The following is a 23,629-nucleotide window of genomic DNA, read 5'->3' on the forward strand; positions in this document are numbered from 1 at the left end:
GGACACAGGGACATGCAATGCCATCAATAATTAATACAATACAGTATGAAAAACAAAAAACAGCTTCCCATGAGTGGGGGATAGGCACACGGATTTCCTTGGATGCCACAGTGCGATTAAAAGACATGAGGTAGAAGGTTGTATATAATGGTGACTGGTGACTAAGATATGGAGTTAAATGGCATCCTTGAATGGCCGACGCGTTTCGTGCTAAGTGCACTCATCAGGGGCTGATGCTTCCAAGTCTGTGGGGTTAAATAGTATTTTAGTCTACAATAACTTAAAGCATAAAATGAGGAACATGGGTAGTGGTCCTGAGCTTACATACCTAAAGAATGGTGTAGATCAAGGGAGAGAGCATATACCATTTTACCCTTTTTATAAATTATCATATTTCCTCTGTTCTTAGCTGCGTAAGAGCTGGGATAGGAGAAGCAGCAGCACACTGAGCTTTCCAGTAAATGACTGTGCAGTGGGGGCATGGCTAGAGAATTGGCCACAGTGATCTCTCCTCTCAGTTTTTAATAAGAAAGCAGAGGGACTGGCAGGAACACCAGGGATTTCACATAAATGGAGAGCTACAAAGAGAGCAGGATACTTTCCCATACATGTACATGGTACAGCAGGGACATATCAGGAATAAGAAGTGTTGGAGTAACAAGAACTTTAACCTCTTAATTTTCCCCCAAAAAATTGTGACAAAGAATTATAATTTCAAAAAACCCACCATGCCTCTTACTAAATACCTTGGACTGTCTGCTTTCCAAAAAGGGTAAATTGGGGGGGTATTCTATCCTGGCATTTTGGGCCTCAAGAATTAAGATAGGCAGTTAGGACTGGTCAGTTTTCAAATGTATACATAGTTTGTGGACTCTATAACTTTCACACAGACTAAATAATATACAGAGTTGGGTTATTACTGCCAAAGAAATGTAGCAGAATACATATTGGATACATTTATGAAAAAAGATTTTTTATTTGCAAAACTATATAACAGAAACACGTGTTTTTTTTTTTCAACATTTTGGATTATATTATAAAAAAAAAAACCCAGTGGTGATTAACTACCACCAATGGAAAGCTTTATGTTTGGAAAAAATTATAAATATTTAATTTAGGTACAGTGCTTGCATGACTGAGTAATTGTCATTCGAAGTGAATTCACTGAAAGCTAAAAATTGGCCTGGGCAGGAATGGGGTGAAAGTGTCTAGCATTGAGGTGGTCAAAGAACATCTGAACATGTTGTAAAGATTGAAATCTAGCAACCAATCACTTTTTTTCTGGGCAAGTGTATAGATATATGTTATTGTCCAGATACATTCACTCAAGAGATTTAATAAAAAGTGAAACTGTAGATCAGATATCGTGTTTCAATAACTACATATTAACAGAAAATACATTTGTAAGATGTCATATAAACGCGCTTGTGGAAGTAGTTGAAAAGTTGTTCCAAGCAGCCAATGTTGCATGCATTTTTAACACTTAGGCCGCGTACACACGATCGGTCCATCCGATGAGAACGGTTAACCGATGAAGCTGAATGATGGTCTGATGCGCCTACACACCATCAGTTAATTAACCGCTCGTGTCAGAACGCGGTGACGTAAAACACAACGACGTGCTGAAAAAAACGAAGTTCAATGCTTCCAAGCATGCGTCGACTTGATTCTGAGCATGTGCGGGTTTTTAACCAATGCTTTTGCATACTAACGATCGGTTTTGACCCATCGGTTAGGCATCCATCGGTCAAATTTTAAAGCAAGTTCTAATTTTTTTGACCGAAGGATAACTGACCGATGGGGCCCACACACGATCGGTTTGGACTGTTGAAAACGGACCTTCAGTCCATTTCATCAGTTTTGACCGATCGTGTGTGTACGCGGCCTTAGACTAGACAGAAGTTCAACTGAGAATACATTATTATTCTGGTATATTTGGTTATTAATTATGATATTTTTGGCTAGTAATTAAAGTCTCTGCCTGCTCTCTTTCAAGATCTATAAATAGATTGTAATGAGATACTTGCAAAACCGCTAACACGCGGACCCGATCGCCGCCGGAGTCCCGCGATCGGTCACAGGAGCTGAAGAACGGGGAAAGGTGTGTGTAAACGCACCTTCCCCGTTCTTCACAGTGGCGCTGTCATTGATCGTCTGTTCCCTGATATAGGGAAAGGCGATCAATGATGTCACACATCCAGCCCCGCCCCCTACAGTTAGAAACACATATGAGGTCACACTTAACCCCTTCAGCGCCCCCTAGTGGTTAACTCCCAAACTGCAATTGTCATTTTCACAGTAAACAATGCATTTTTATAGCACTTTTTGCTGTGAAAATGACAATGGTCCCAAAAATGTGTCAAAATTGTCCGATGTGTCTGCCATAATGTCACAGTCACGAAAAAAATCGCTGATCGCCGCCATTAGTAGTAAAAAAAAAATATTTATAAAAATGCAATAAAACTATCCCCTATTTTGTAAACGCTATACATTTTGCGCAAACCAATCGATAAACGCTTATTGCAATTTTTGTTTACCAAAAATAGGTAGAAGAATACGTATCAGCCTAAACTGAGGAAAAAATATGTTTTTTTATATATTTTTGGGGGATATTTATTATAGCAAAAAGTAAAAAAAAAAGAATTTTTTTCAAAATTTTCACTCAAAAAATAAAAAACGCAGAGGTGATCAAATACCACTAAAAGAAAGCTCTATTTGTGGGGGAAAAAAGGACACCAATTTTGTTAGGAAAATACGTCGCATGACCGTGCAATTGTCAGTTAAAGCGACACAGTGCCGAATCGCAAAAAGGGGCCTGGTCCTTTACCTGCATATTGGTCCAGGTCTTAGGTGGTTAAAAGAATTTTAGTCGACTATACCCTAACCCTGATGCTGATAAATATGTGACAGGATTTTTACATAAAACGTTATATATCGCAAGGAAAGTGATAGCATACAAATAGATGCAACCCTCCCATGTATCAGCCTGCCTACTAGAAATCAATATTACTCTCCTCAATAGGAAATGATTCTACATAACCAGGGACTGTTCCTCTATAAATTACAACATTTTGAACTATTGATTTTAATTAGACATTGTTGAAGTAATGTATTACTGTTGTGCTGTCTCCTTAGGTAACCATTGTTGCTCTGGGAATTCTTTGTCTTGAGTAGTGGTTATTGTTTTTTGTAAAATTAAAATGGTATGTGTATTAAAAAGAACAGATATAAAACATTAGCATACAAATATACAGTGCCTTGCAAAAGTATTCACCCCCTTGGCATTTTTCGTGTTTTGTTGCCTCACAACCTGGAATTAACATGGATTGTTTGAAGATTTGCATCATTTAATTTACAGAACATGCCCACAACTTTGAAGATTTTTTATTATTATTGTGAAGCCATCAACCAATAGGACAAAATAACAGAAACAGTCAGTGTGCATAACTATTCACCCCCCTAAAGTCAATACTTTGTAGAGCCACCTTTTGAGGCTACCACAGCTCCAAGTCGCTTTGGATAAGTCTCTATGAGCTTGCCACATCTTACCACTGCGATTTTTGCCCATTCCTTCTTGCAAAACTTCTACAGCTCCTTCAAGTTGGATGGTTTGTGCTTGTGAACAGCAATCGTTAAGTCTGACCACAGATTTTCTATTGGATTAAGGTGTGGGCTTTGACTAGGCCATTCTAACACATTTACATGTTTCCCCCCTTATACCACTCAATTGTTGCTTTAGCAGTGTGTTTGGGGTCATTGTCCTGCTGGAAGGTAAAGCTCCGTCCTAGCATCAAATCACACACAGAGTGGTATAGGTTTTGCTCAAGAATATCCCTGTATTTAGCACCATCTATCTTTCCCTCAACTCTGACCAGTTTCCCAGTCCCAACTGCTGAAAAACATCCCACAGCATGATGCTGTCACCACCATGTTTCACTGTGGGGATGGTGTTCTTTGGGTAATGTGATGTGTTGGGTTTGCGCCAGACATAGCGTTTTCTTTGATGGCCAAAAAGTTAGCCTTTTAGTCTCATCAGACCAGAGCACATTCCTCCATACATTTTGGGAATCTCCCACATGCCTTTTCGCAAACTCCAAACATGCCATTTTGTTTTTTGTTGAAAGTAATGACTTTCTTCTGGCCACTCTGCCATAAAGTCAAACTCTATGGAGCGTACGGCTTATTGTCGTCCTATGTACAGATACTCCAGTCTCTGCTGTAGAACTCTGCAGATCCTCCAGGGTTACCTTAGGTTTCTGTGCTGCCTCTCTGATTAATGCCCTCCTTGCCCGGTCTGTGAGTTTTGGTGTGTGACCGTCTCTTGGCAGGTTTGTTGTTGTGCCATGTTATTTCCATTTGGTTATGATAGATTTGATGGTGCTCCTAGAGATCATCAAAGATTTGTTTGTTTTTTAGAACCTGGACCTGACTTGTACTTCCCAACAACATTGTCCCTTACTTGTTTGGAGAGTCCCTTGGTCTTCATGCCAGTGTTTGGTTAGTGGTGCCTCTTGCTTAGGTGTTGCAGCCTCTGGGGCCTTTCAAAAAGGTGTGTATATGTAATGACAGATCATGTGACACTTAGGGCCAGATCCAGAGAGAATTACATCCGTGCAGCGTATCAGAGATACGCTACGCCGCCGTACCTTACCTGGCGGAATTTTGAATCCTCAACGATTTCACGCCGTAAGTTACGGCGGCGTAGTGTATTTCTGGCGGTGGAATTCAAATCGACGATTAGGGGGCGTGATTCATTTAAATGAAGCGTGTCCCCGAGCCGAATGAACTGCGCATGCATCGTCCTGAAATTTCCCGCCGTGCATTGCGCTAATTGACGTCACTAGGACGTCATTTTTTTAACTTAGACGTGAGTTACGTCCATCCCTATTCACGGACGACTTACGCAAAAAAAAAAAAAATTTCAAATTTCGACGCGGGAACGACAGCCATACTTAACATGGCAAGTCTATCTATACGCCGCAAAATACCAGCTTTAACTATACGCCGGAAAAAGCAGACTACAGACAACGTTAGAAAATGGGACGGCCGCGCGTACGTCTGTGGATCGTCGGAAAAAGCTAATTTGCATACCCGACGCGAAAAACAACGCGAACTCCACCCAGCGGGCGCCGAAGTATTGCACCTACGATCCGAAGGCGTACGAAGCCGTACGCCTGTCGGATCGAACCCAGAAGCCATCGTATCTTGGTTTGAGGATTCAAACTAAAGATACGACGTGGGTAATTTGAAAGTAAGCCGGCGTATCAGTAGATACGCCGGCGTACTTGCTCTGTGGATCTGCCCCTTAGATTGCACACAGGTGGTCATCATTTCACAAATTATGTGACTCTCGAAGGTAATTGGTTGCACCAGAGCTTTTTATGGGCTTCATAACAAAGGGGTGAATACATACGCACATGGCAATTATCATTTTTTTATTTCTGGAAAAATTGTTTTATGTATATATTTTTCTAATTTTACTTCACCAACTTAGACTATTGTGTTCTGATCAATCACATATAATTCAGATTTAAAAAATATTGAACCAAAGACTGTAATTTAACAAAATAGGTAAAATGCCAAGGGGGTGAATATATTTGCAAGGCACTGTATAAACTTCAAAAATTATAAAATTGTCTAAAAATCATTATAGTTTTTCCTTTTGTTAAGCCATTTGCTGCTGTCAATAGGCAGTATCCCAAACACACGTTTTCTCACTAAATCAAATCTGTCAGAATAAAATGTTTTTCACACCAGTATGCTTCTGTATTTATCTAGTACAGATAAACTAAAGATGTATTCAAAATATAGTTCCAAATTATTCCATTGTTGGTCCAGAGAAAGACAACAAAATGAATGGTTAAAAAGTAGTGGTCCTAAATTTGAACCTTGGGGTACACTACTTACAGCCATAGGCCAATCAAAATAAAGAGAACTTGACTACAGAACACATATTGGTAAAATAAATACTAATGTACTTCTGCAGAGCATTCTGTTTATCTTTTGAAAATGTACTTTTTTATTTTTTTAATAAATATATTGAAAAATATATATATATATATTTTTTTTAAATGGCTTTTTAGGGTAGTCATACAGACAACAGCATATCTAAAAATAGATTAAAATTGTCATTGTTTTTATTGTGCTGCTTCTTGCCATGTACATTGTTTCCTCTTGAATTCTCTCTTCCTTCTCTCCAAGCTCTACTTATCCTATCTTCGTCATGCTCCATTTTCTATGCCACCCTCTGGTCTTCCACTCCCCTCTCTTACGGAGGAAGTTTCATCTGAATAAAATGAAAATCTTTGAAGTTTTCATTCTTTTGAAGTTTTTTTTCCTGTAGTCTCTAGATGGGAAAGGGTGGCACTGCAGGCTAAAAAGAGGCAGCTAATTAGAGTTAATTAGGAATGAGGGAGCTTGCCTGTGTGCAACTCTTAAAGCAACATAGTGCACATGAAATGTGTTAACCCATTGTTATTTTAATTATGTTGTGTCTTAAATAACTGCTGATTTTAATTAGAATGTTACTGTTGTTTCCCTTTTCTTCAGGCTCCCAGTGAGTATGAAACAAGTCCTGATTTCCTTCACTATCGAATAATGCACCTACTTCGAGGGCAACAGTATATGCTTTGGGTGGCTGCAGTTACGTCTGCTGGACGGGGCAATGTAAGCGAAAGAGTAATGATTACACCAGATGGCAAAGGTATGGAGGTATCAAATCTGAGCATTTAACACATAGATACGAAGAAGGCCAGGTTTTAGGCCAAACTGAACCTTCAGTCAGTATCATCGAAACGTATTTCCAGTTGCATCAGAAAAAAAGATGTTCAATGTCTTAGTTTGTTTTCTTTTTAAAGCAGCTACAGTCTGAATAGAAAAGCTTTTCCCCTGCCAACAGCCGTAGGGTAGGACTCTTCCTTGTGTGGAAGCAGATATCTCTATGTAGAAGTCTGACACACTACACCCTACAAATTCAGACTTATAGTTCTCAAATCGGCGAAGCTCATGCTCCCTGCTGATTGGAGGGCTCTGGCTCTGACTCCGAAAGGGGCATGTTGGACCTCTGCAGAGAGATCACAGCTTCCACAAAGAGAGCAAGGTTTCAACCCTACAGCTGCTGACAGGGGGCAGGATCTTCTCCTGAGGCTGCTTTTGCACACCTTTTGTTCTGATGCACCTGAGATATATTTAGCTAATTTAACCTGAAGGGTGAGCTTAAAGTGTAACTCCACTTTTATTGAAAAAAGACAATCCTTTCAGCCCTGGTTCACACTGGGTACGATTTGGAACGATTTGAGATGCGATTTGACATGTCAAATCGCATCTCAAATCGGCGGCAATTGTCGGCAATGGCACTGTCCTAATCAGTGCGACGCCGCATCTGCGATTTCAAAAAGTAGTTTCTGTACTACTTTTTGCGATTTCGGGCCGCGATTTACATTAAATTGCGGCCGAAATCGCGGCAAAATCGCGGCCGTAAAATCGCGCATTTCACCGCGATTTTGAATTCGCAGCAGTGTGAACCTAGGCAGAATGTTAGTTATATATACGGCTTATAACATACTTCTTTTATAGGCTCCCAAACACTGAGAGCCAATCACAGGATTCCAGGAGTGTGCATAATGCCCCTAGATGTATTTTTTAATAAAATGGAATTAACATTTACATGTGCACCGTGTCAAATCATGCTCAAAATTTGCCATTTCATCCTTAACATCTAAAATATAATTTTAAAATATAAGAAAACTCGCTCAAGACGTGTGATAATTTGTCTCAGGAGGCGAAATTTTTTTTTTCCAAATTGTATCTATGATTTTTACATTTCTTACAATTTGCATTCCATTGTGCGTTTTTGCAAATGTGAATAAACAAAATTGACTACAGGAAAAAAAATTCAAATGTATTCAAAATGCTAGAGCCCAATCTTTCAGAAGAACATTCAGATTGCTCAGAATAAACATAATTACCAACTCTTTTACCAACACTTGGTCTTCAAAATTTTCAAATGATATATATATATATATATATATATATATATATATATATATATATATATATATACACATACACACTGTATATACAGTATGTAATGTCGATCACATGGTTCTGAAATTGTATATATGCCATATTAACACCAGGCAATGTCTCTACAGTTCCCCTCTTAGGCTTCATTTCCACTGGCGTTTTTACAGCCACTTGTGTTAGCCTTTTTTACAGCTTAAAAACGCCTGTAGCGTTTTTGAGCGTTTTTGCGCGTTTTTGAGTGTTTTTAATGTCTGGCGTTTTTACAGCTCTATTGCTGGAGCCACAGAACGCCCTGGTCCCACGTTTTTTTTACAGCTCAAAAACGCCTATGCCATTTGCAGCTCAAAAACGCCTATGTGGGCATGATGCCATAGAATAACATGGACAGGCGTTTTTAAGCTGTAAAAAACGCTCAGGAAAGTGGATGTAAAAACGTCAGTGGAAATTAAGCCTTAGTCTTGACAAGAGCGGAGTCTATGTGAAAGAACCATACTGTGCTTGAAATAAATAGATTAAATAATGCATATGTATTATAAAATAACTACTAGCAGGAAAGACACCAAGTATCACAGAGGAAAATAGGTTAGGGAAAAGAGTTTTGATATAGTTTCTTTTTTTGAAAATTAATGCAGTACAAACCCTGCTCTATAATATAAGACATCTGAATTTAGGTTCAATATATTGCAGTGTTTTTATCTGCATTTAAATACCTAGTCACACGGCATAGAATGTCTTTTCCACCTTACCGATGTTGTCTTTTGTTACTAACTATAAGAGAACTATGTTTTTGTATTGTAGCTCCTGCCAAAATTATATCATTTGGAGGCACTGTAAGTACACCTTGGATGAAAGATGTGCGTCTACCATGCAGCTCAGTGGGGGAGCCAGGACCAGCCATTAAATGGACTAAAGACAGGTAAATTGTTATACCTGCCAACATTATAACATCTTAAATAATGATATCCCAGCATTTTTCCTTAAACCATGGATGCATGTTTTTATAAGTTTCCATTCACATGTCTACTAATGTGCAAGTGATGCAAAGTGTTGGCATATTTCAACCTATTGTATCTTTTTTTCAGTCAGTGTATCTTCTCATTGGTATCTTCATATCTTCCATGAATCTTTAGATTATTTTTCCAGCACTGTTTAATTTTGGATCTTTTTCTTATGTGACAAGCAACCCTTGACAGACAAGAAATGGAATAGTCTGTATAGTGAAAGACAATTTCATGCTTCAGTCATTATTGACTTGCATTGCAAAGAAAAATTGGTAACAGGGGGTAATATCAGACTATATGTGAACCAATGTTATGTGATTTATGAAGGGTTAGATTAAAGCAGAGCTAACAATTATTTGTATGTGAACATATTGCAGTTACAAATAGTTCATTAATAGCCATGTTTCTTGCAGTGTTTTCAGTAGGTTTCTTAGCTACTGTGCAGATATAGCACCAAGGCCAATGATTCTATTTGGTTCTTGGCTTGATCTCTCCTGGCTTCACAGCCCAGAAGTTATGGTCTTTCCACACCTCCCTCTTAGTATATCATTATGCTCTTATATTTCCATAAGGAACAAATTACAGTACTGCACAGAACAACAGCTTTGACTTCTCATTGATTAAAAGTTGCATTTAGTAAAACAAGTCACAAGTAGCTGATAAAAGAGCAGGAGAGAGGGAAGATTATTGTGGGGCTAGAACTGTACGATTACATTCCTGGTTCCTGGCAAAGAATGCAAATAAGAAAACTTCTAATAGGCAATAATTACATCACTTCCCACAGACGCTAAAGCTGCCTGCATCACCTCCCTCTAATAAAGTAAATGGAATAGGCTCTGCAAGATATGAATAACATAGTATATGCATTAAGTGTAACCCAATAAAATTTTGCAAGTATGCGGGCATGTACTGTTTTTACCTGCTATTTCGAAGAATTTGTATTTAAAAAAATAAAACTTTAGTTTTGCTTCAATATGTATCACCTGCTGATGGTAATGGCACCCACAGACACTACTGCATAGAACCATGGAATCTTGTGGTAGTCTATATATCAGAAAATGGTGCTGTTGGTTACAAAAATAGCAGTTCAGAGTCATGCCGGGCCAATCAGGGAGACCCGTATTTGCAGGTACTTAGGGCCAGATTCACAAAAGAGATACGACGGCGTATCTCCTGATACGCCGTCGTATCTCTGAGATACGATTGTTGTATCTATGCGCCTGATTCATAGAATCAGTTACGCATAGATAGCCCTAAGATCCAACAGGTGTAACTGTGTTACACCGTCGGATCTTAGGCTGCAATTCTAGGCCGGCCGCTAGGTGGCGATTCCATTGCAGTCGGTGTAGAATATGCAAATGACTAGTTACGCCGATTCACGAACGTCCGCTTTGCCCGTCGATCTAAATTTACGCCGTTTCCATAGAAAACTAAGCATGCCCTCTAGGTGGTGTAACCAATGTTAAGTATGGCCGTCGTTCCTGCGTCGAAATTTTAAATTTCACGTTGTTTGCGTAAGTCGTCCGTGAATGGCGCTGGACGCCATTTACGTTAACGTCGAAACCAATGACGTCCTTGCAACGTCATTTAGCGCAATGCACGTCGGGTAATTTTACGGACGGAGCATGCGCAGTACGTTCGCGCGGGAACGCGCCTAATTTAAATGGTGCCAGCCCCATTTGAATTAGGCGGGCTTGCGCCGAGCGGATTTACGCTACGCCGCCGCAATTTTACAGGTAAGTGCTTTGTGAATCAGGCACTTACGCTGTAAACTTGCGGCGGTGTAACGTAAGTGGAAAAAGATTGCGGTTCACCCGCAATTACAACCCATCAGAAAACAGCAGCAGTCAAGTGGTCCACATGGAAATGTTGGAGTCTGTAGATCACTTCTCCACATCTCAGGAAATGTCTCTAAGACCCGACTTCCTGGGACATCGTATTTCATTGAACAATGAAATACGATGTCCCAGGAAGTCGGGTCTTAGAGACATTTCCTGAGATGTGGAGAAGTGATCTACAGACTCCAACATTTCCATAGAGAAGTTTTGTGGACCACTAGACTGCTGCCGTTTTCTGATGGGTTGTAATTGCGGGTGAACCGCAATCTTTTTCCACTTAACCCCCGAGCCTGGGATCCTGCCGCTGAGCACGAAGTGTCCTAACCTAGTGTCCAGGGGATTGAAAGGCCGTGGCTGGGCTATAGCCAACTGTGTTAAAGGCTTGCTATCTGGTAAGCTGCTTATACTTATGGTGGAGGATTTGCACAGATCGCATGCATGTCACCTGGTGGTTTGAAGTTTTGACCAGTCACAGTTTCATTATACCAAGCATCACTGAAGGCTCCACTTGAAATATTTGATTGATACTACGGGGGATTTCATCATTCCTCCATCTGTTGAATGTTACAGACTTTTTAATTTTAATTTTGGGCGCGGCTTTTTTTATTGTTTATTATCTTTGTTTATCATACGTTAGCTGCTGCCTATAGACTTTGTTGTGGTAGCGCGGTTTTTTGCTTTCCATTTTTGTTCTGCTAATTGCTTGTTCGTATTAAGGGGAATTGTAGTGAATGGCTACAGCAATTTTAGCCAACTTCTCTCTCCAGTGTATGTTGAAGGAACATGTTTTGAGGAGAGGAGATAACAAATAGCCCTTCAATTCGTATTTAAGTGGTATTGGTGCAAGGTATTAGATATTTGGCTATTCTAGTCCAATATCATGGGAAAGAGGATTGATTAATTGAACATAATGCTCTGGCCAAGGCAGCTCACATACACCAGGGGACCTCAAGGAGCACCCCAGGAAGAATCCAAACACTTTGAATCCAAAGTGAGCACCATACCAGTTGTCACAGGGTCTAGATATCCAAATGTATTAGCCCTTATGAAGATGACACAAGATGTTACTGCCAACATGTTTCAGGATTTACAAATATGTCCCTCCATCAGGTCTTTGGAAGTTTGTTGGCAGGACTCTTGAGATATTTCAGATGTTCAAGAGACCAAATAATCTGTTAAATGTAGAAGTACTTCAGCAGTCAAGCAAAGATACTTTGATTGTTTCTATATGCAGGGGTTAGTGATCCCTTTTTGCTCCCATGAGGTACTTCCAAATATTAGATACTGGTCTAGAGACTGTGACATGCTAATTACCAATATAAATATTTTGATCAGTATGGCTGCCAATGCTGTAAAACAGTGTTAAAATCATAATTATGTTTTAAACCTCTTTCTCTCAAACTGCAGTGAGGACTCGGCTATTCCAGTGGCATTGGATGGGCATAGATTAATTCATCCCAATGGCACACTAACTCTACGTTCTGTCAAAGCAGAGGATTCTGGTTATTATACCTGCACAGCTACCAACACTTGGGGATTTGATACAATTATTGTAAACCTCTTGGTGCAAGGTAAGAGTATGGGAATGTGACAAGAGTAATAAAGTGGGGCAAAACTAAAAAAAATGCCTTTTAAAAGGTCCAACCACAAGTAGTAATATATTGTTTATTTTTCTGGTTCCTTCTGAAGTTCCCCCAGATCAGCCTCGCCTCACTGTATCTAAATCCACAGCCTCTTCTATCACATTGGCATGGATCCCAGGAGACAACGGTGGCAGCTCAATAAGAGGTATTGTAACATGGGTGTAAGAGAAATAACATCTTGTGAAGATTAGAAGGCAACTACTGCTGTCCCTTAGAAAGGATGTCTTTAGAAATTAAATATATCAAATATTTAGTGAAGTCCATTTTTAAAATCTTTACCAACATATAACATTTTTAACAGTAATCAGTTTTTATTTTCCAATGCAGTTGCAATAATATTAAAAGAAACCTGTCATTGAAACATGGGGCTATCATCACTGTTCTAGCTAAAAGGACAAAATCTTGGTAGCAAAGATAGAAGCAATATTAGCTTCCATCTCCTGACAAATAATATATACTGTGCAGTTGTCAGATGCATCAAGCATACTTATACATATTTTACAATTATTTGATAAATACAAATGTCAAAAGACATGTTTATAACCCAATACAGAACCAGATGTACAGAACTCCAGCCAGATGATTTATCTAATTTTAAAAGTATGTTATAACTTCAATCAGGTTTTAATTGCTTATTTTATCCTTAATGTTTCAGAATTGACAGGCTCAGCTGCTTATTGGCTGACTCAATTTATTTTTCTGAAAACAACCTTGTTTCATGCTAGTACTATAGATCTTGCTCACTAAAAATAGGATTTGGTGTCAATTTTGTTATAAGAACAGAATTATACCAACACAAGGGGAGTGCTATTATTTTTCAGAAATGGATGTGGATGGATGTAAAAAACCTATGATCCATATACTGTATATTATTTTATTAATGGTCTATTAACTATTTTTCTTTCTGCTTTGTGTTCTTTAAGGATTTGTCCTTCAATACTCTGTAGATAATGGTGAAGAGTGGAGAGACGTGTTCATCAGTTCTTCTGAGCGATCATTCCGACTGGAGAATTTAAGATGTGGCACATGGTACAAAGTAAAACTAGCAGCCAAAAACAGTGTTGGTGCTGGGCGAATCAGTGAAATCATCGAGGCCAAGACTCATGGGAGAGGTGGGGAAATCATACTTTGACATCCTTCTATAACAGTAATTGCTTAGCACTCGTCTTCACCTAATACATTAACTATTCACTTACACTACAAAGTATTACTGTTCAACAAAACAGCCTGGTACAGACATTAGGTGTACAAAAACAATACATTTTTTAAAGGGGGTTGCTTAGCCTGTTATAGTTTACTTTTATATATTGTGTGCTCCCCATATTAAGAGAAGATAGTCACCGCTCCAATTAGGTATGTGGATGAATCCGTATCCTCTCAGAGAAACCCAGGTGCCGGCAATGCACGAAGCAATTGTAGAAAGAAATGTTTGGACAGCCGCACTCTGGAAAAACCTTCTCGGTTGCCTTTTATTGATAAAAGTTATCAAACACCATACATCACAGCAAAGACAGGGGCATACAGCTGACGTTTCGCACTACAATCAGTGCTTACTCAAGCTATGAGTAAGCACTGATTGTAGTGCGAAACGTCAGCTGTATGCCCCTGTCTTTGCTGTGATGTATGGTGTTTGATAACTTTTATCAATATAGAAGGCAACCGAGAAGGTTTTTCCAGAGTGCGGCTGTCCAAACATTTTTTTCTACAATTGCTCCCCATATTAAGGGTAAAGATGACGCTATGATTATCGTACAGAGATAGAGACTTGATGCAGAGAACTTGCAGTTTAAAGGGGTTGTAAACCCTTGTTTTTCAATTTTTTAAATAACAAACATATCATACTTACCTCCACTGTGCAGTTCGTTTTGCACAGAGTTGCCCCAATACTCGGTTTCTGGGGTCCCCAAATAGTGCTCGTGGCTCCTCCCCGCATCGGACAACCCCCTAGGAGAAGCGCTCTCCCTTTGGGTTATCTCGTGGGCGCGCTCCCGAGTCCAGCATTTGCATTCATAGACACAGAATGCCAGACTCGGCCCCACCCCCTGCGCCTGTGTCATTGGATTTGATTGACAGCAGTGGGAGCCAATGACTGCTCTGCTGTCAGTCTATCCGATCAAGAAACAAGACCCGGCCAGGGAGGGTGTGCACTTCTCCAGCGTGGGAACGAATGGGCTCAGGTGAGTAAAACGGGGGGGGGGGATGATCAGGGGCTGGTCAGTGACTGAAGTTTTTTCACCTTAATGCATAGGATGCATTAAGGTGAAAAAACACGAGGGTTTACAACCCCTTTAATGTCAATAAAACAAAGGAGCTAATGGTAGATTTTAGGAGCAAAATTGCCAAGACCTATTTTGTTGTGTTAATTGAAGGAAGTTGAGTATATGAACAGTTTTAGGTTTTTGGAATCGGTTTATATGGATGATCTGTCATGAGAAGTGCACACAACAGCTCTGCTAAGGCAGAGCAGTAACTTTTTTGAGGATTGTAAACCCTTAGGCCGAGTACTCACGACAGGACATGTCCGATGAAAACGGTCTGCAGACCGTTTCCATCGGACATGTCTGGCCGGGGACTGCCCGGGGACTTCTGTTCGATGGCTATACACACCATCGAACAGAAGCCCGCGCGTAAACATTACGCGGGGCGTGTCCGCGGTGTCGCCGCGTCGATGACGCGGTGTCGCCGCGACAATGACGCGGCGACGTGGGCGGGCCGCCTTAAAAATGCTTCCACGCATGCGTCGAAGTCATTCGACGCATGCGAGGGATGCGGGCGGCAGGACATGTACGGTAGGTCTGTACAGACGACCGTACATGTCCGGGCGGACAGGTTTCCAGCGGACTGTTTTAAAACAAGTCCGGGAAACAGTTGTCCGCTGGAAACCTGTCCGATCCGTCCCAAAATGGTCCGCTCGGGCCAACACACGGCCAAACATGTCTGCTGAAACTGGTCTGCGGACCAGTTTCAGCAGACATGTTTGGTCGTGAGTACGGGGCCTGACATATAACCAGTGAAGTGACTAGACTCGGGTTTCATCTCTGATAAACAGAGGGGAAAAGAATCCTCGTACATAAATTGTAATTGTTTATCTGCAGTCATTTCTTCTCTACAGTCATTCTAAGTCCAGCATTTATACAGCTTGTCTGAGCTTTCAGAAAATGGGGGCATGGAGCTGAAGTTATGCTCTGCAGAGCTTAGTGAGAGCTGATTGGAGAAAAGGGACAGGCCTTACCCCCCATCCCACATAGCACACAGGAATAAAGCTGAGGATGTTAGTCACAGGCTGTGTGCTGGAGGTTCCTCCCCTGTCACCTTTTTACCTCTTAGGGCTCGTACAGAAGGACGGACTGTCCGCTCAAAACGGTCCGCCGGACCGTTTTGAGTGGACATGTCCGCCCGGAGATTTCTGTCTGATGGTTGTACACACCATCAGACAGAAATCCCCGCGTGCACGATACGCGGGGACGTGGCCGCGCCGCGACGATGACGTGCGCGGCCCTGGAAGTTCAATGCTTCCACGCATGCGTCAAAGTGATTCGACGCATGCGAGGGATGGCGGCCGCTCGGACATGTACGGTAAGTCTGTACAGACGACCGAACATGTCCGACGGACAGGATTCCAGCGGACATGTTTCTTAGCATGCTAAGAAACATTTGTCCGCTGTAAAACGGTCGGCTGGACAAATGTCCGCTGGAAACCTGTCCGCTCGGCCGTACACACGACCGAACATGTCTGCTGAAACTGGTCCGCGGACCAGTTTCAGCAGACATGTTCGGTCGTGTGTACAAGGCCTAAGTGTCAGGAAAACTTGTCAGAAGTGATATATGCAGGTAACAGAGGAACGAGGCAGCAGACAGAAATTATACTTAGTGCGCTGGATTTAAAGAGGTACACACTAGAAAGGTATATGTTTTGTTTATACTTTATTTAAAGGTTAACAACCACTTTTAAGTAGTGTTGGATTTTTTCTGCCGAACGAGGCATCCAAAAACCAAAAGCAATTATGTGTGTATAGAAAACACACAACCTATTTTTATTTTGTTTTGCATTTTGTCTGGAATCCTGTGTTAACTGATATACCTGATTTTTCTTTTTTATGATAAATATTGTATGTCCTTTTCTTATTATTATATCTTGTTATATTTTGCAGAGCCATCTTTTAACAAAGACCAGCCTATTTTTACTCATGTGAATTCAACTCATGCCCGAATGAACCTCCATGGCTGGAACAGTGGAGGATGTCCAATTACCTCTGTTATCCTTGAGTATCGCCCCCGAAATAGTTGGCAATGGCAAAGCATCCGTGGAAATGTTACTAGTGATGTCTTTCTAACAGATCTGCGTGAGGCCACTTGGTATGAGCTAAAGATGAGGGCCTGTAACAGCGCTGGATGTGGGAATGAGACATCACAGTTTGCCACACTAGATTACGATGGAAGTAAGTATTTCTCTGGAAGCAATTGCGCTGTTGAAATAGTTACTTTTTCTTATTAAAAATTTATATATTTACTGTAAATACACATATCTTGTTGAGATGACCAGAAGACCAAAAAATTTTTGTCAACCCAAAGTTACCCTTTACTTGTTTTGAGATATTGGGTGAAACTTGTAATGTACTAAGAAGTAGAGTCCCAAAAAGATGTATAAGTGAGTAAGCCAAGTTGAAAAATCATATTTATTAAAAGTTAGCATCCTATACATTTTGAGGGTTATGGAAACACCCTTTTTCGGGGCTAAAAGTTTTTTCATGTTAGCCCTGATTAAAGGAGAATTCTATGCATTTGAATTCTTCTGCAAAATGCATTAACTATTAACTTTTAACAGATAATGATGGTTAGAATTATGGTTTTAGATAATGTAAATGGTAGTAGTTTGTGTTATTGCTGATAATTTAAATATTAGATTTGAAAAAGTAAAATTGACATATTTGTTAATGGACTTTCTCTTCTTTACTGCTATACTCCCAATGTAGTATAATCTTTGACAGATCATTGTACATTACATTTTATCCATGAAAAAAGAAGGAAAGAATTGTGTGGACATCTGTTCATTGCAAGCTACAAAGTGGCAACTATCATTTTGTAACCTGCACTATAAAATGACAGATAGAATCGCTTCCTATGGTAAGAGAAATATTTCTCTCTAACCATATTCTCAGCTCAGGTAAAAGTTGGACAAGTCAACAGCTTCATGAGCCAAAAATCAAGATATGAATCGGAACACAAACCCAAGCATACAGAAAATAGCAATGTACAAAACACAGTAAACCTTAGCAGCTATTCAAAAGACACCTTTTCTCTGATGTGGCTGAAATTCGATTGGTTGCTGTGAGTTTGTACATTACTATTAATTTTTGCACTGCTTTATTAAATAGATATACGATAATTCAGCCTTTAGAAAAACAATGCACTACCAATTTATCGTCTTTATTGTCTTTATGTATAACAATTCTTAATCTAAATAACTTTAACTCCCTAGGTACTATTCCTCCTATTAAGTCGGCTCAGGGTGAGAGTGATGATGTCAAGAAGCTTTTCTCCATAGCTAGTCCTGTCATACTGGCCACAGTAGGAGTCGCACTTTTATTTATAATACGTAAGAAGAGGAAAGAGAAGAGACTGAAGAGGCTTAGAGGTGAGGAAGAGACATGTAATGGATTTTCAAATAGAATACACACAAGAAAAATATATGTCATACATTGTAAACAAGTTCCAGCAAGGCAGCAAGCTATAAACAAATTGCAGAAACCCATGTAAACCAATAAGAATCACATTTTATGTGAAATCTGATTGCAACACTTTTCAGATTATCATTTTTCTTACTGTAGACCTGTTTACCTAAACAAGCCGATAACATACATTTATGAGGGGCATCAAATACAGTGGGGAAAATAATTATTTGATTCCTTGCAGATTTTGTAAGATTGCCCACTTACAAAGAAATAAAGGGTCTATACATTTTATCATAGGTGTATTTTAAATGATAGAGACAAAACATTAACCAAAAATCCTGAAAAAAAACACTTGATACAAATGTTATACATTTCTGGCTCCCACAGACTGGCTACAGTATGTGCTTATGTGGTACACAAATTAGTCCTGTCAATTTAAGACTTTTTATGTGTATAAAAGACCACAGAATCTTTCTTCCAATTCAAACCTCATAATCATGAGCAAGAATAAAGAGCTGTCAAAGGACCTCAAGGACAAGATTGTAAACCTGCACAAGGCTGGAATGGGCTACCAGACCATAAGCAATAAGCTTGGAGACAAGGAGACAACTGTTTGAGCGAATATTCACAAATGGAAGAAATGCAAAATAACCATCAATCGCCCTCGGTCTGGAAATCCATGCAGGATTTCGTCTCATAGGGTATAGATGATCATGAGAAAAGTGGTGGGATCATCCCAGAACTACACAGGAAGAGCTTGTGAATGATCTAAAGGCAGTTAGGACCACAGTCACCAAACAAACCATTGGTAACACAATATACCGCCATGTATTGAAATCCTTCAGCGCCCCGCAATGCCCCCCTTTCTTAAGAAGGCACATGTACATGCCCGCCTGAAGTTTGCCAATGAATATCTAAATTATTTAAAGAAGGATTGGAAGGAAGTGCTGTGGTCAGATGAGACCAAAATTTTAGTCTTTGGCATTAATTTGATTAGCAGTGTTTGGAGGAAGAAAAATGCTGACTATGGTCTCTTACACACGACCGGTTTCCTTGACAGAATCCATCAAGAAACTTGGTGGCAGAGCTTTTTTTGCCGAGGAAAACGGTAGTGTGAATGCTTTTCATCGAGAAAACTGTCAAGGAACTCGACGAGGAAAAAAGAGAACAAGTTCCCTTTTTCCTCGACGGGAGTCTCAATTTCCTCGTCGTGTTCCTCGTCGGGCTGGTTTTCAACGAGAAATACGATAGTGTGTATGCTTAGAAACCCGCGTATGCTCAGAATAAAGTATGAGACGGGAGCGCACCTTCGGTAAAAGTAGCGTTTGTAATGGAGATAGCACATTTGTCACGCTGTAACAGACTGAAAAGTGCAAATCGTCTCTTACCAAACTTTTACTTAACACGCAGTAACATGAGATTCGCAAAAGCAGCCCCAAGGGTTGTGCCAGTGGAATCGAACTTCCCCTGCCGTTGTATGTGTTGTACGTCACCGCGTTTGAGAACGAGGAGATTTGGTCTTGACAGTGTGTACGCAAAGAAAGCTTGTCAAGTTTCTCAACAAGCCTAACAAGGAACTCGTCGAGGAAAACGATGTGTCTTTTCCAACGAGTTCCTCAGTCGTGTGTATGAGGCCTCTGACCCTAAGAACACCATCCCTACAGTCAAGCCCGGAGGTGGAAACATGCTTTGGGGGTGTTTCTCTGCTAAAGGTACAGGCCTACTTTGCCACATTGAGGAAGCCAGTGGACCATGCAATATGTTGTAATGTCTTGGATGATAACCTTGTTTCCTCATACCTTCCTTCAAACATACAGCCAAGGCAACAAGGTAGCCAGTCTTCAGACCTTAATCCTATGTATAAATGGATGGAGCAAGCTGAAAGTTTGAGTTGCCAAGCAACAACCAAGAAACTTTAAGGATTTACAGAAGATCTGTAAAAACGAGTAGCCCACAAATCCCTCCTGAGATGTGTGCAAACCTGGTAACCAACTACAAGAAACATCTTACCTCTGTGCTTGCCAACAAGGGTTTCTACACCAAGTACTACGTTATGTTTTGCCTGGGGATCAAACACCTATATTACTTACTGAACTGCAACTCAATTTATAACATTTGTATCATGTGTTTTTTTCAGGATTTTTGGTTGATATTCTGTCTCCATCATTTAAAATACACCTGTGATAAAAAATGTATAGACGCTTCATTTCTTTGTAAGTGGGCAAACTTACAAAATCTGCAGGGGATCAAATATTTTGTTTCCTCACTGTACATCTTTAGATGGCCCTAAGGCAGTGACTGCAAATGAAATAAAAATTATGGCAAAAATTATTACTGTAAAATGTCAGATTAAGTTTTTTTTTTAGATTTCATAGAGGAGTAAGATATATCCACATATGCATTTTTTTTTCTTGTAGAGAAGAAAATGCTCTAAGGGTTTAATTGACTAAATAAAATTTGGACAATTAAGCAAGGACTGGCCGAATTTTGATACATCTATGGCTGTTTCCAAGAGACAGAAGTTGATCAAAGGAATTTTATTGAACGGGAATGTTGGAAAATTGTTGTCATTCATTAGCTGCAGCCACTGATTAGTGTATTCTGACAATGGAGGAATCCTGCTGTCAAAATGCAACAGCACAGAGAGAATGAATAAATAAATCAATGGACAGCTTTCATTTACAAAAACATTGTAGTGTAGTCTCAGATATTCTGTCAGTTTGTATGCTAGTAGCTATAAAACGTTAATGTTAATACAGAACTTTGAACTAAATGCAGACTAGAACTCTCTGCACTTGTTCAGTATGTAAAAGTCTGTCAAACACTGTATATTTGCATTTGCTGTGAATCACAAAATACCAAATTGTGGAACTTGGTTTTCGCAATGAAACTGTAGTTCATCGGAAAGACATTAGTACTCTTCCAGTTTGTTGCTCTTCTGAAAATGCTTGTTTCTTGGTTGCCATGCTGACTCCTTCTTTTCAGTGTTTGGAGCCGCTAACTTTCCAAGTATCCTCACTGTTTTCTTTTTTCGGGTTAGTGAATCAAAAAATACAACAGCCAGAGACAGCCAGGCAACTACCATTTTTAGAAGGTCTACAATGGCAGTCCCTTTATTCTTGTAACTACAGGTTCCCTTTAATCCCCTTCTACTGAGAGATTAACCACATGTTTCAGTCATGTCTGTAGCAGCACACTGATTTCAATGTGTTATAAATGACATGATTGCTGATAAGAAGCTACATTGCTGAACAGCAAGAGATTAAAATCTTCAATGTAGTTTAGCCCTAAGGCTGCCCACAGACATTTGACAGCATTTGTACATTAGCAAATGGTCTGACTGCCAAAAAGCCTTTGTTTCCCCAGCAGGCACATGAAAATGTATACTCAGGACCTGCAGACTATAAGACGGACAAATGTGTGTCATTATTATAAGTTTGTTTTACTTGGACACTAACACAGAGGCAGATTCAAAACTATGACCGTGGTTTCTAAAACAAAGTGGTCTCATACTTCTGAGATATATAGTAATGGGGGACATTTATCAAAATTGGAGCAGGCGGAATCTGGAGGAGTGGTGCATTGCAACCAATCAGTTCTATCTTCAGCTTGTTCAGGTAAGCTTTAAAATGAAAGAAGCTGAAAGAACGCACAATTGTTCCAGCTTTGATAAATTCCCTTCATTCCGTTTTATAATCTGTGGATGTTATGGTAGAGGTAAGCTATTAAAATAACAAGTTGGGCACTTATTAACTGATTTTTTCTTCCCATAGATGCAAAAAGTCTTGCAGAGATGCTAATCAGGTAAGTAAAATTTGCTTTGCCCCAACATATAACTATCCATATTGTTTGCCTGCGGTTCTTTGATTTTTCTCTGACATCTCATACCAGCAAAAACAACCGCAGTTTTGACACACCTGTGAAGGGACCACCGGCTGGGCCAAGGCTACACATCGATATCCCCAGAGTCCAACTTCTTATTGAAGATAAAGAGGGTGTCAAGCAACTTGGTAAGAATCTACATGGAACCTAAAATCCATAACATAGGTTTGATTTATATAGGCTTAAAACTGCTAAGGAGATATAGACCCTGAAAATGCTTGCATATGGGCAACTTTAAAAGATTTTTTTTTACAATTATTGGAAGATTATAGTATAAAGACAGCCATTGATGTAGTTATTCAGCTTGCAAGCAAGTGCCCCAATGACAGAACTTCTAAATCTTATGAAAACTATAAACATTTCCGAGCTGACTTCAATCACACAAAGAACAGATTACCATGCAACAAGTTTAGCTTGGTTGATAATATAGAAGATCCCATACTAGCTGATTACTGACAAAAACAGCCTTTTTTTGTAGACTGCAATTGTTGTACATGCATGATACATGACTTATATAGAATGAATCATAGCAGTCTACTGAGTTCATTTAAAATTCTGGCTAAATAAGGTTTTCTTTATCTGATCTGGTTAGTTACTGCTTAGCCTTGGATTACTGAAATACAGAATGAGCAATAACACTGATTTGAATTGCTTAGTTGGTAATCTCTGATGCCATTAGTGCATGGGTGAGACGAGTCAGCTAGGAAAAACCTCACTGCATACTGAATGTATTCCCCACTACAATATGCAGTACAATTTTTTAAACTGGGGGTTTTTATTTTTATTTTATGGAGAATCTTACAAAATACATTGTAAAAACTGGAAAAAAAGTTCTTTGCTTCTTTTAATATCCAAATACTTATTTAAAAAATAAATATCTAATTATAACAACCGGCTCACCAAAGTTAATGGGTAGTGTTCATGGAGCCTATACTTAATGGAAGGGGAATGAAAGCATAAAGTGCCCATCAAAGGAGCTCCAAAAAGGAAAAAACTGCAGTGTCTCTTAGAAAAAAATGTAAGTTTAATAAAAAATTGTTAATTACAAAATATAAAAAAATCACCATACATTTATCACACATAAATTAAAACCCCAAAAATTCAAGTATGTCTGAACACTTGCCTATAAGTCACTGGACGTGGTCAATTATGGTGATTTCAGAATTATGAATACATTTTGGTACTGCACAACTAGGACAGACTAATTGTATGTCAATGGCAATGTTACTTTTATGCGAGGTGAAGGAAACTAGTAAGTAATAGTAGCTGTATTATTATTTTTATTATTATACACGGTTTATATAGTGCCAACAGTTTACGCATCGCTAAATGAAACATATCTACATAGTTTAGCCATGTTTTTTTTGTGAAGACCACACTTATTTTTCTTATATTAACACACACATGCTTCATTTATTTGAGTAGACCAACTAACTTGATTTATTCAAGAAAAATATGCAATGTGCAATACCACAAGGCAGAACAAGTCTATGACTGGTCAGTAAAATAAATTCTGATTGGCTGCTGTTAGAGTACTTTTCTGTTTGCATTATGTGTTTGATGTCTCA

General features: G+C 39.5%; 1 protein-coding gene across 2 annotated transcripts in view; it reads left to right on the top strand.

The window, feature by feature from the left end:
• Positions 1 to 23,629, top strand: part of DSCAML1 (DS cell adhesion molecule like 1) — a 395,567-nt gene that overhangs the window by 360,818 nt on the left and 11,120 nt on the right. For both annotated transcript variants that reach the window (XM_040325463.1, XM_040325464.1), the window contains exons 21-29: positions 6,550 to 6,703; positions 8,824 to 8,941; positions 12,272 to 12,435; positions 12,554 to 12,652; positions 13,431 to 13,619; positions 16,659 to 16,946; positions 17,987 to 18,142; positions 21,953 to 21,983; positions 22,071 to 22,189. In XM_040325463.1, coding sequence (XP_040181397.1) covers positions 6,550 to 6,703; positions 8,824 to 8,941; positions 12,272 to 12,435; positions 12,554 to 12,652; positions 13,431 to 13,619; positions 16,659 to 16,946; positions 17,987 to 18,142; positions 21,953 to 21,983; positions 22,071 to 22,189 — 1,318 coding nt within the window. The remainder of the gene's footprint in view (positions 1 to 6,549; positions 6,704 to 8,823; positions 8,942 to 12,271; positions 12,436 to 12,553; positions 12,653 to 13,430; positions 13,620 to 16,658; positions 16,947 to 17,986; positions 18,143 to 21,952; positions 21,984 to 22,070; positions 22,190 to 23,629) is intronic.

The sequence above is a fragment of the Rana temporaria genome, chromosome 10 (genome assembly GCF_905171775.1).
Source record: "Rana temporaria chromosome 10, aRanTem1.1, whole genome shotgun sequence".
Taxonomy (NCBI): domain Eukaryota; kingdom Metazoa; phylum Chordata; class Amphibia; order Anura; family Ranidae; genus Rana; species Rana temporaria.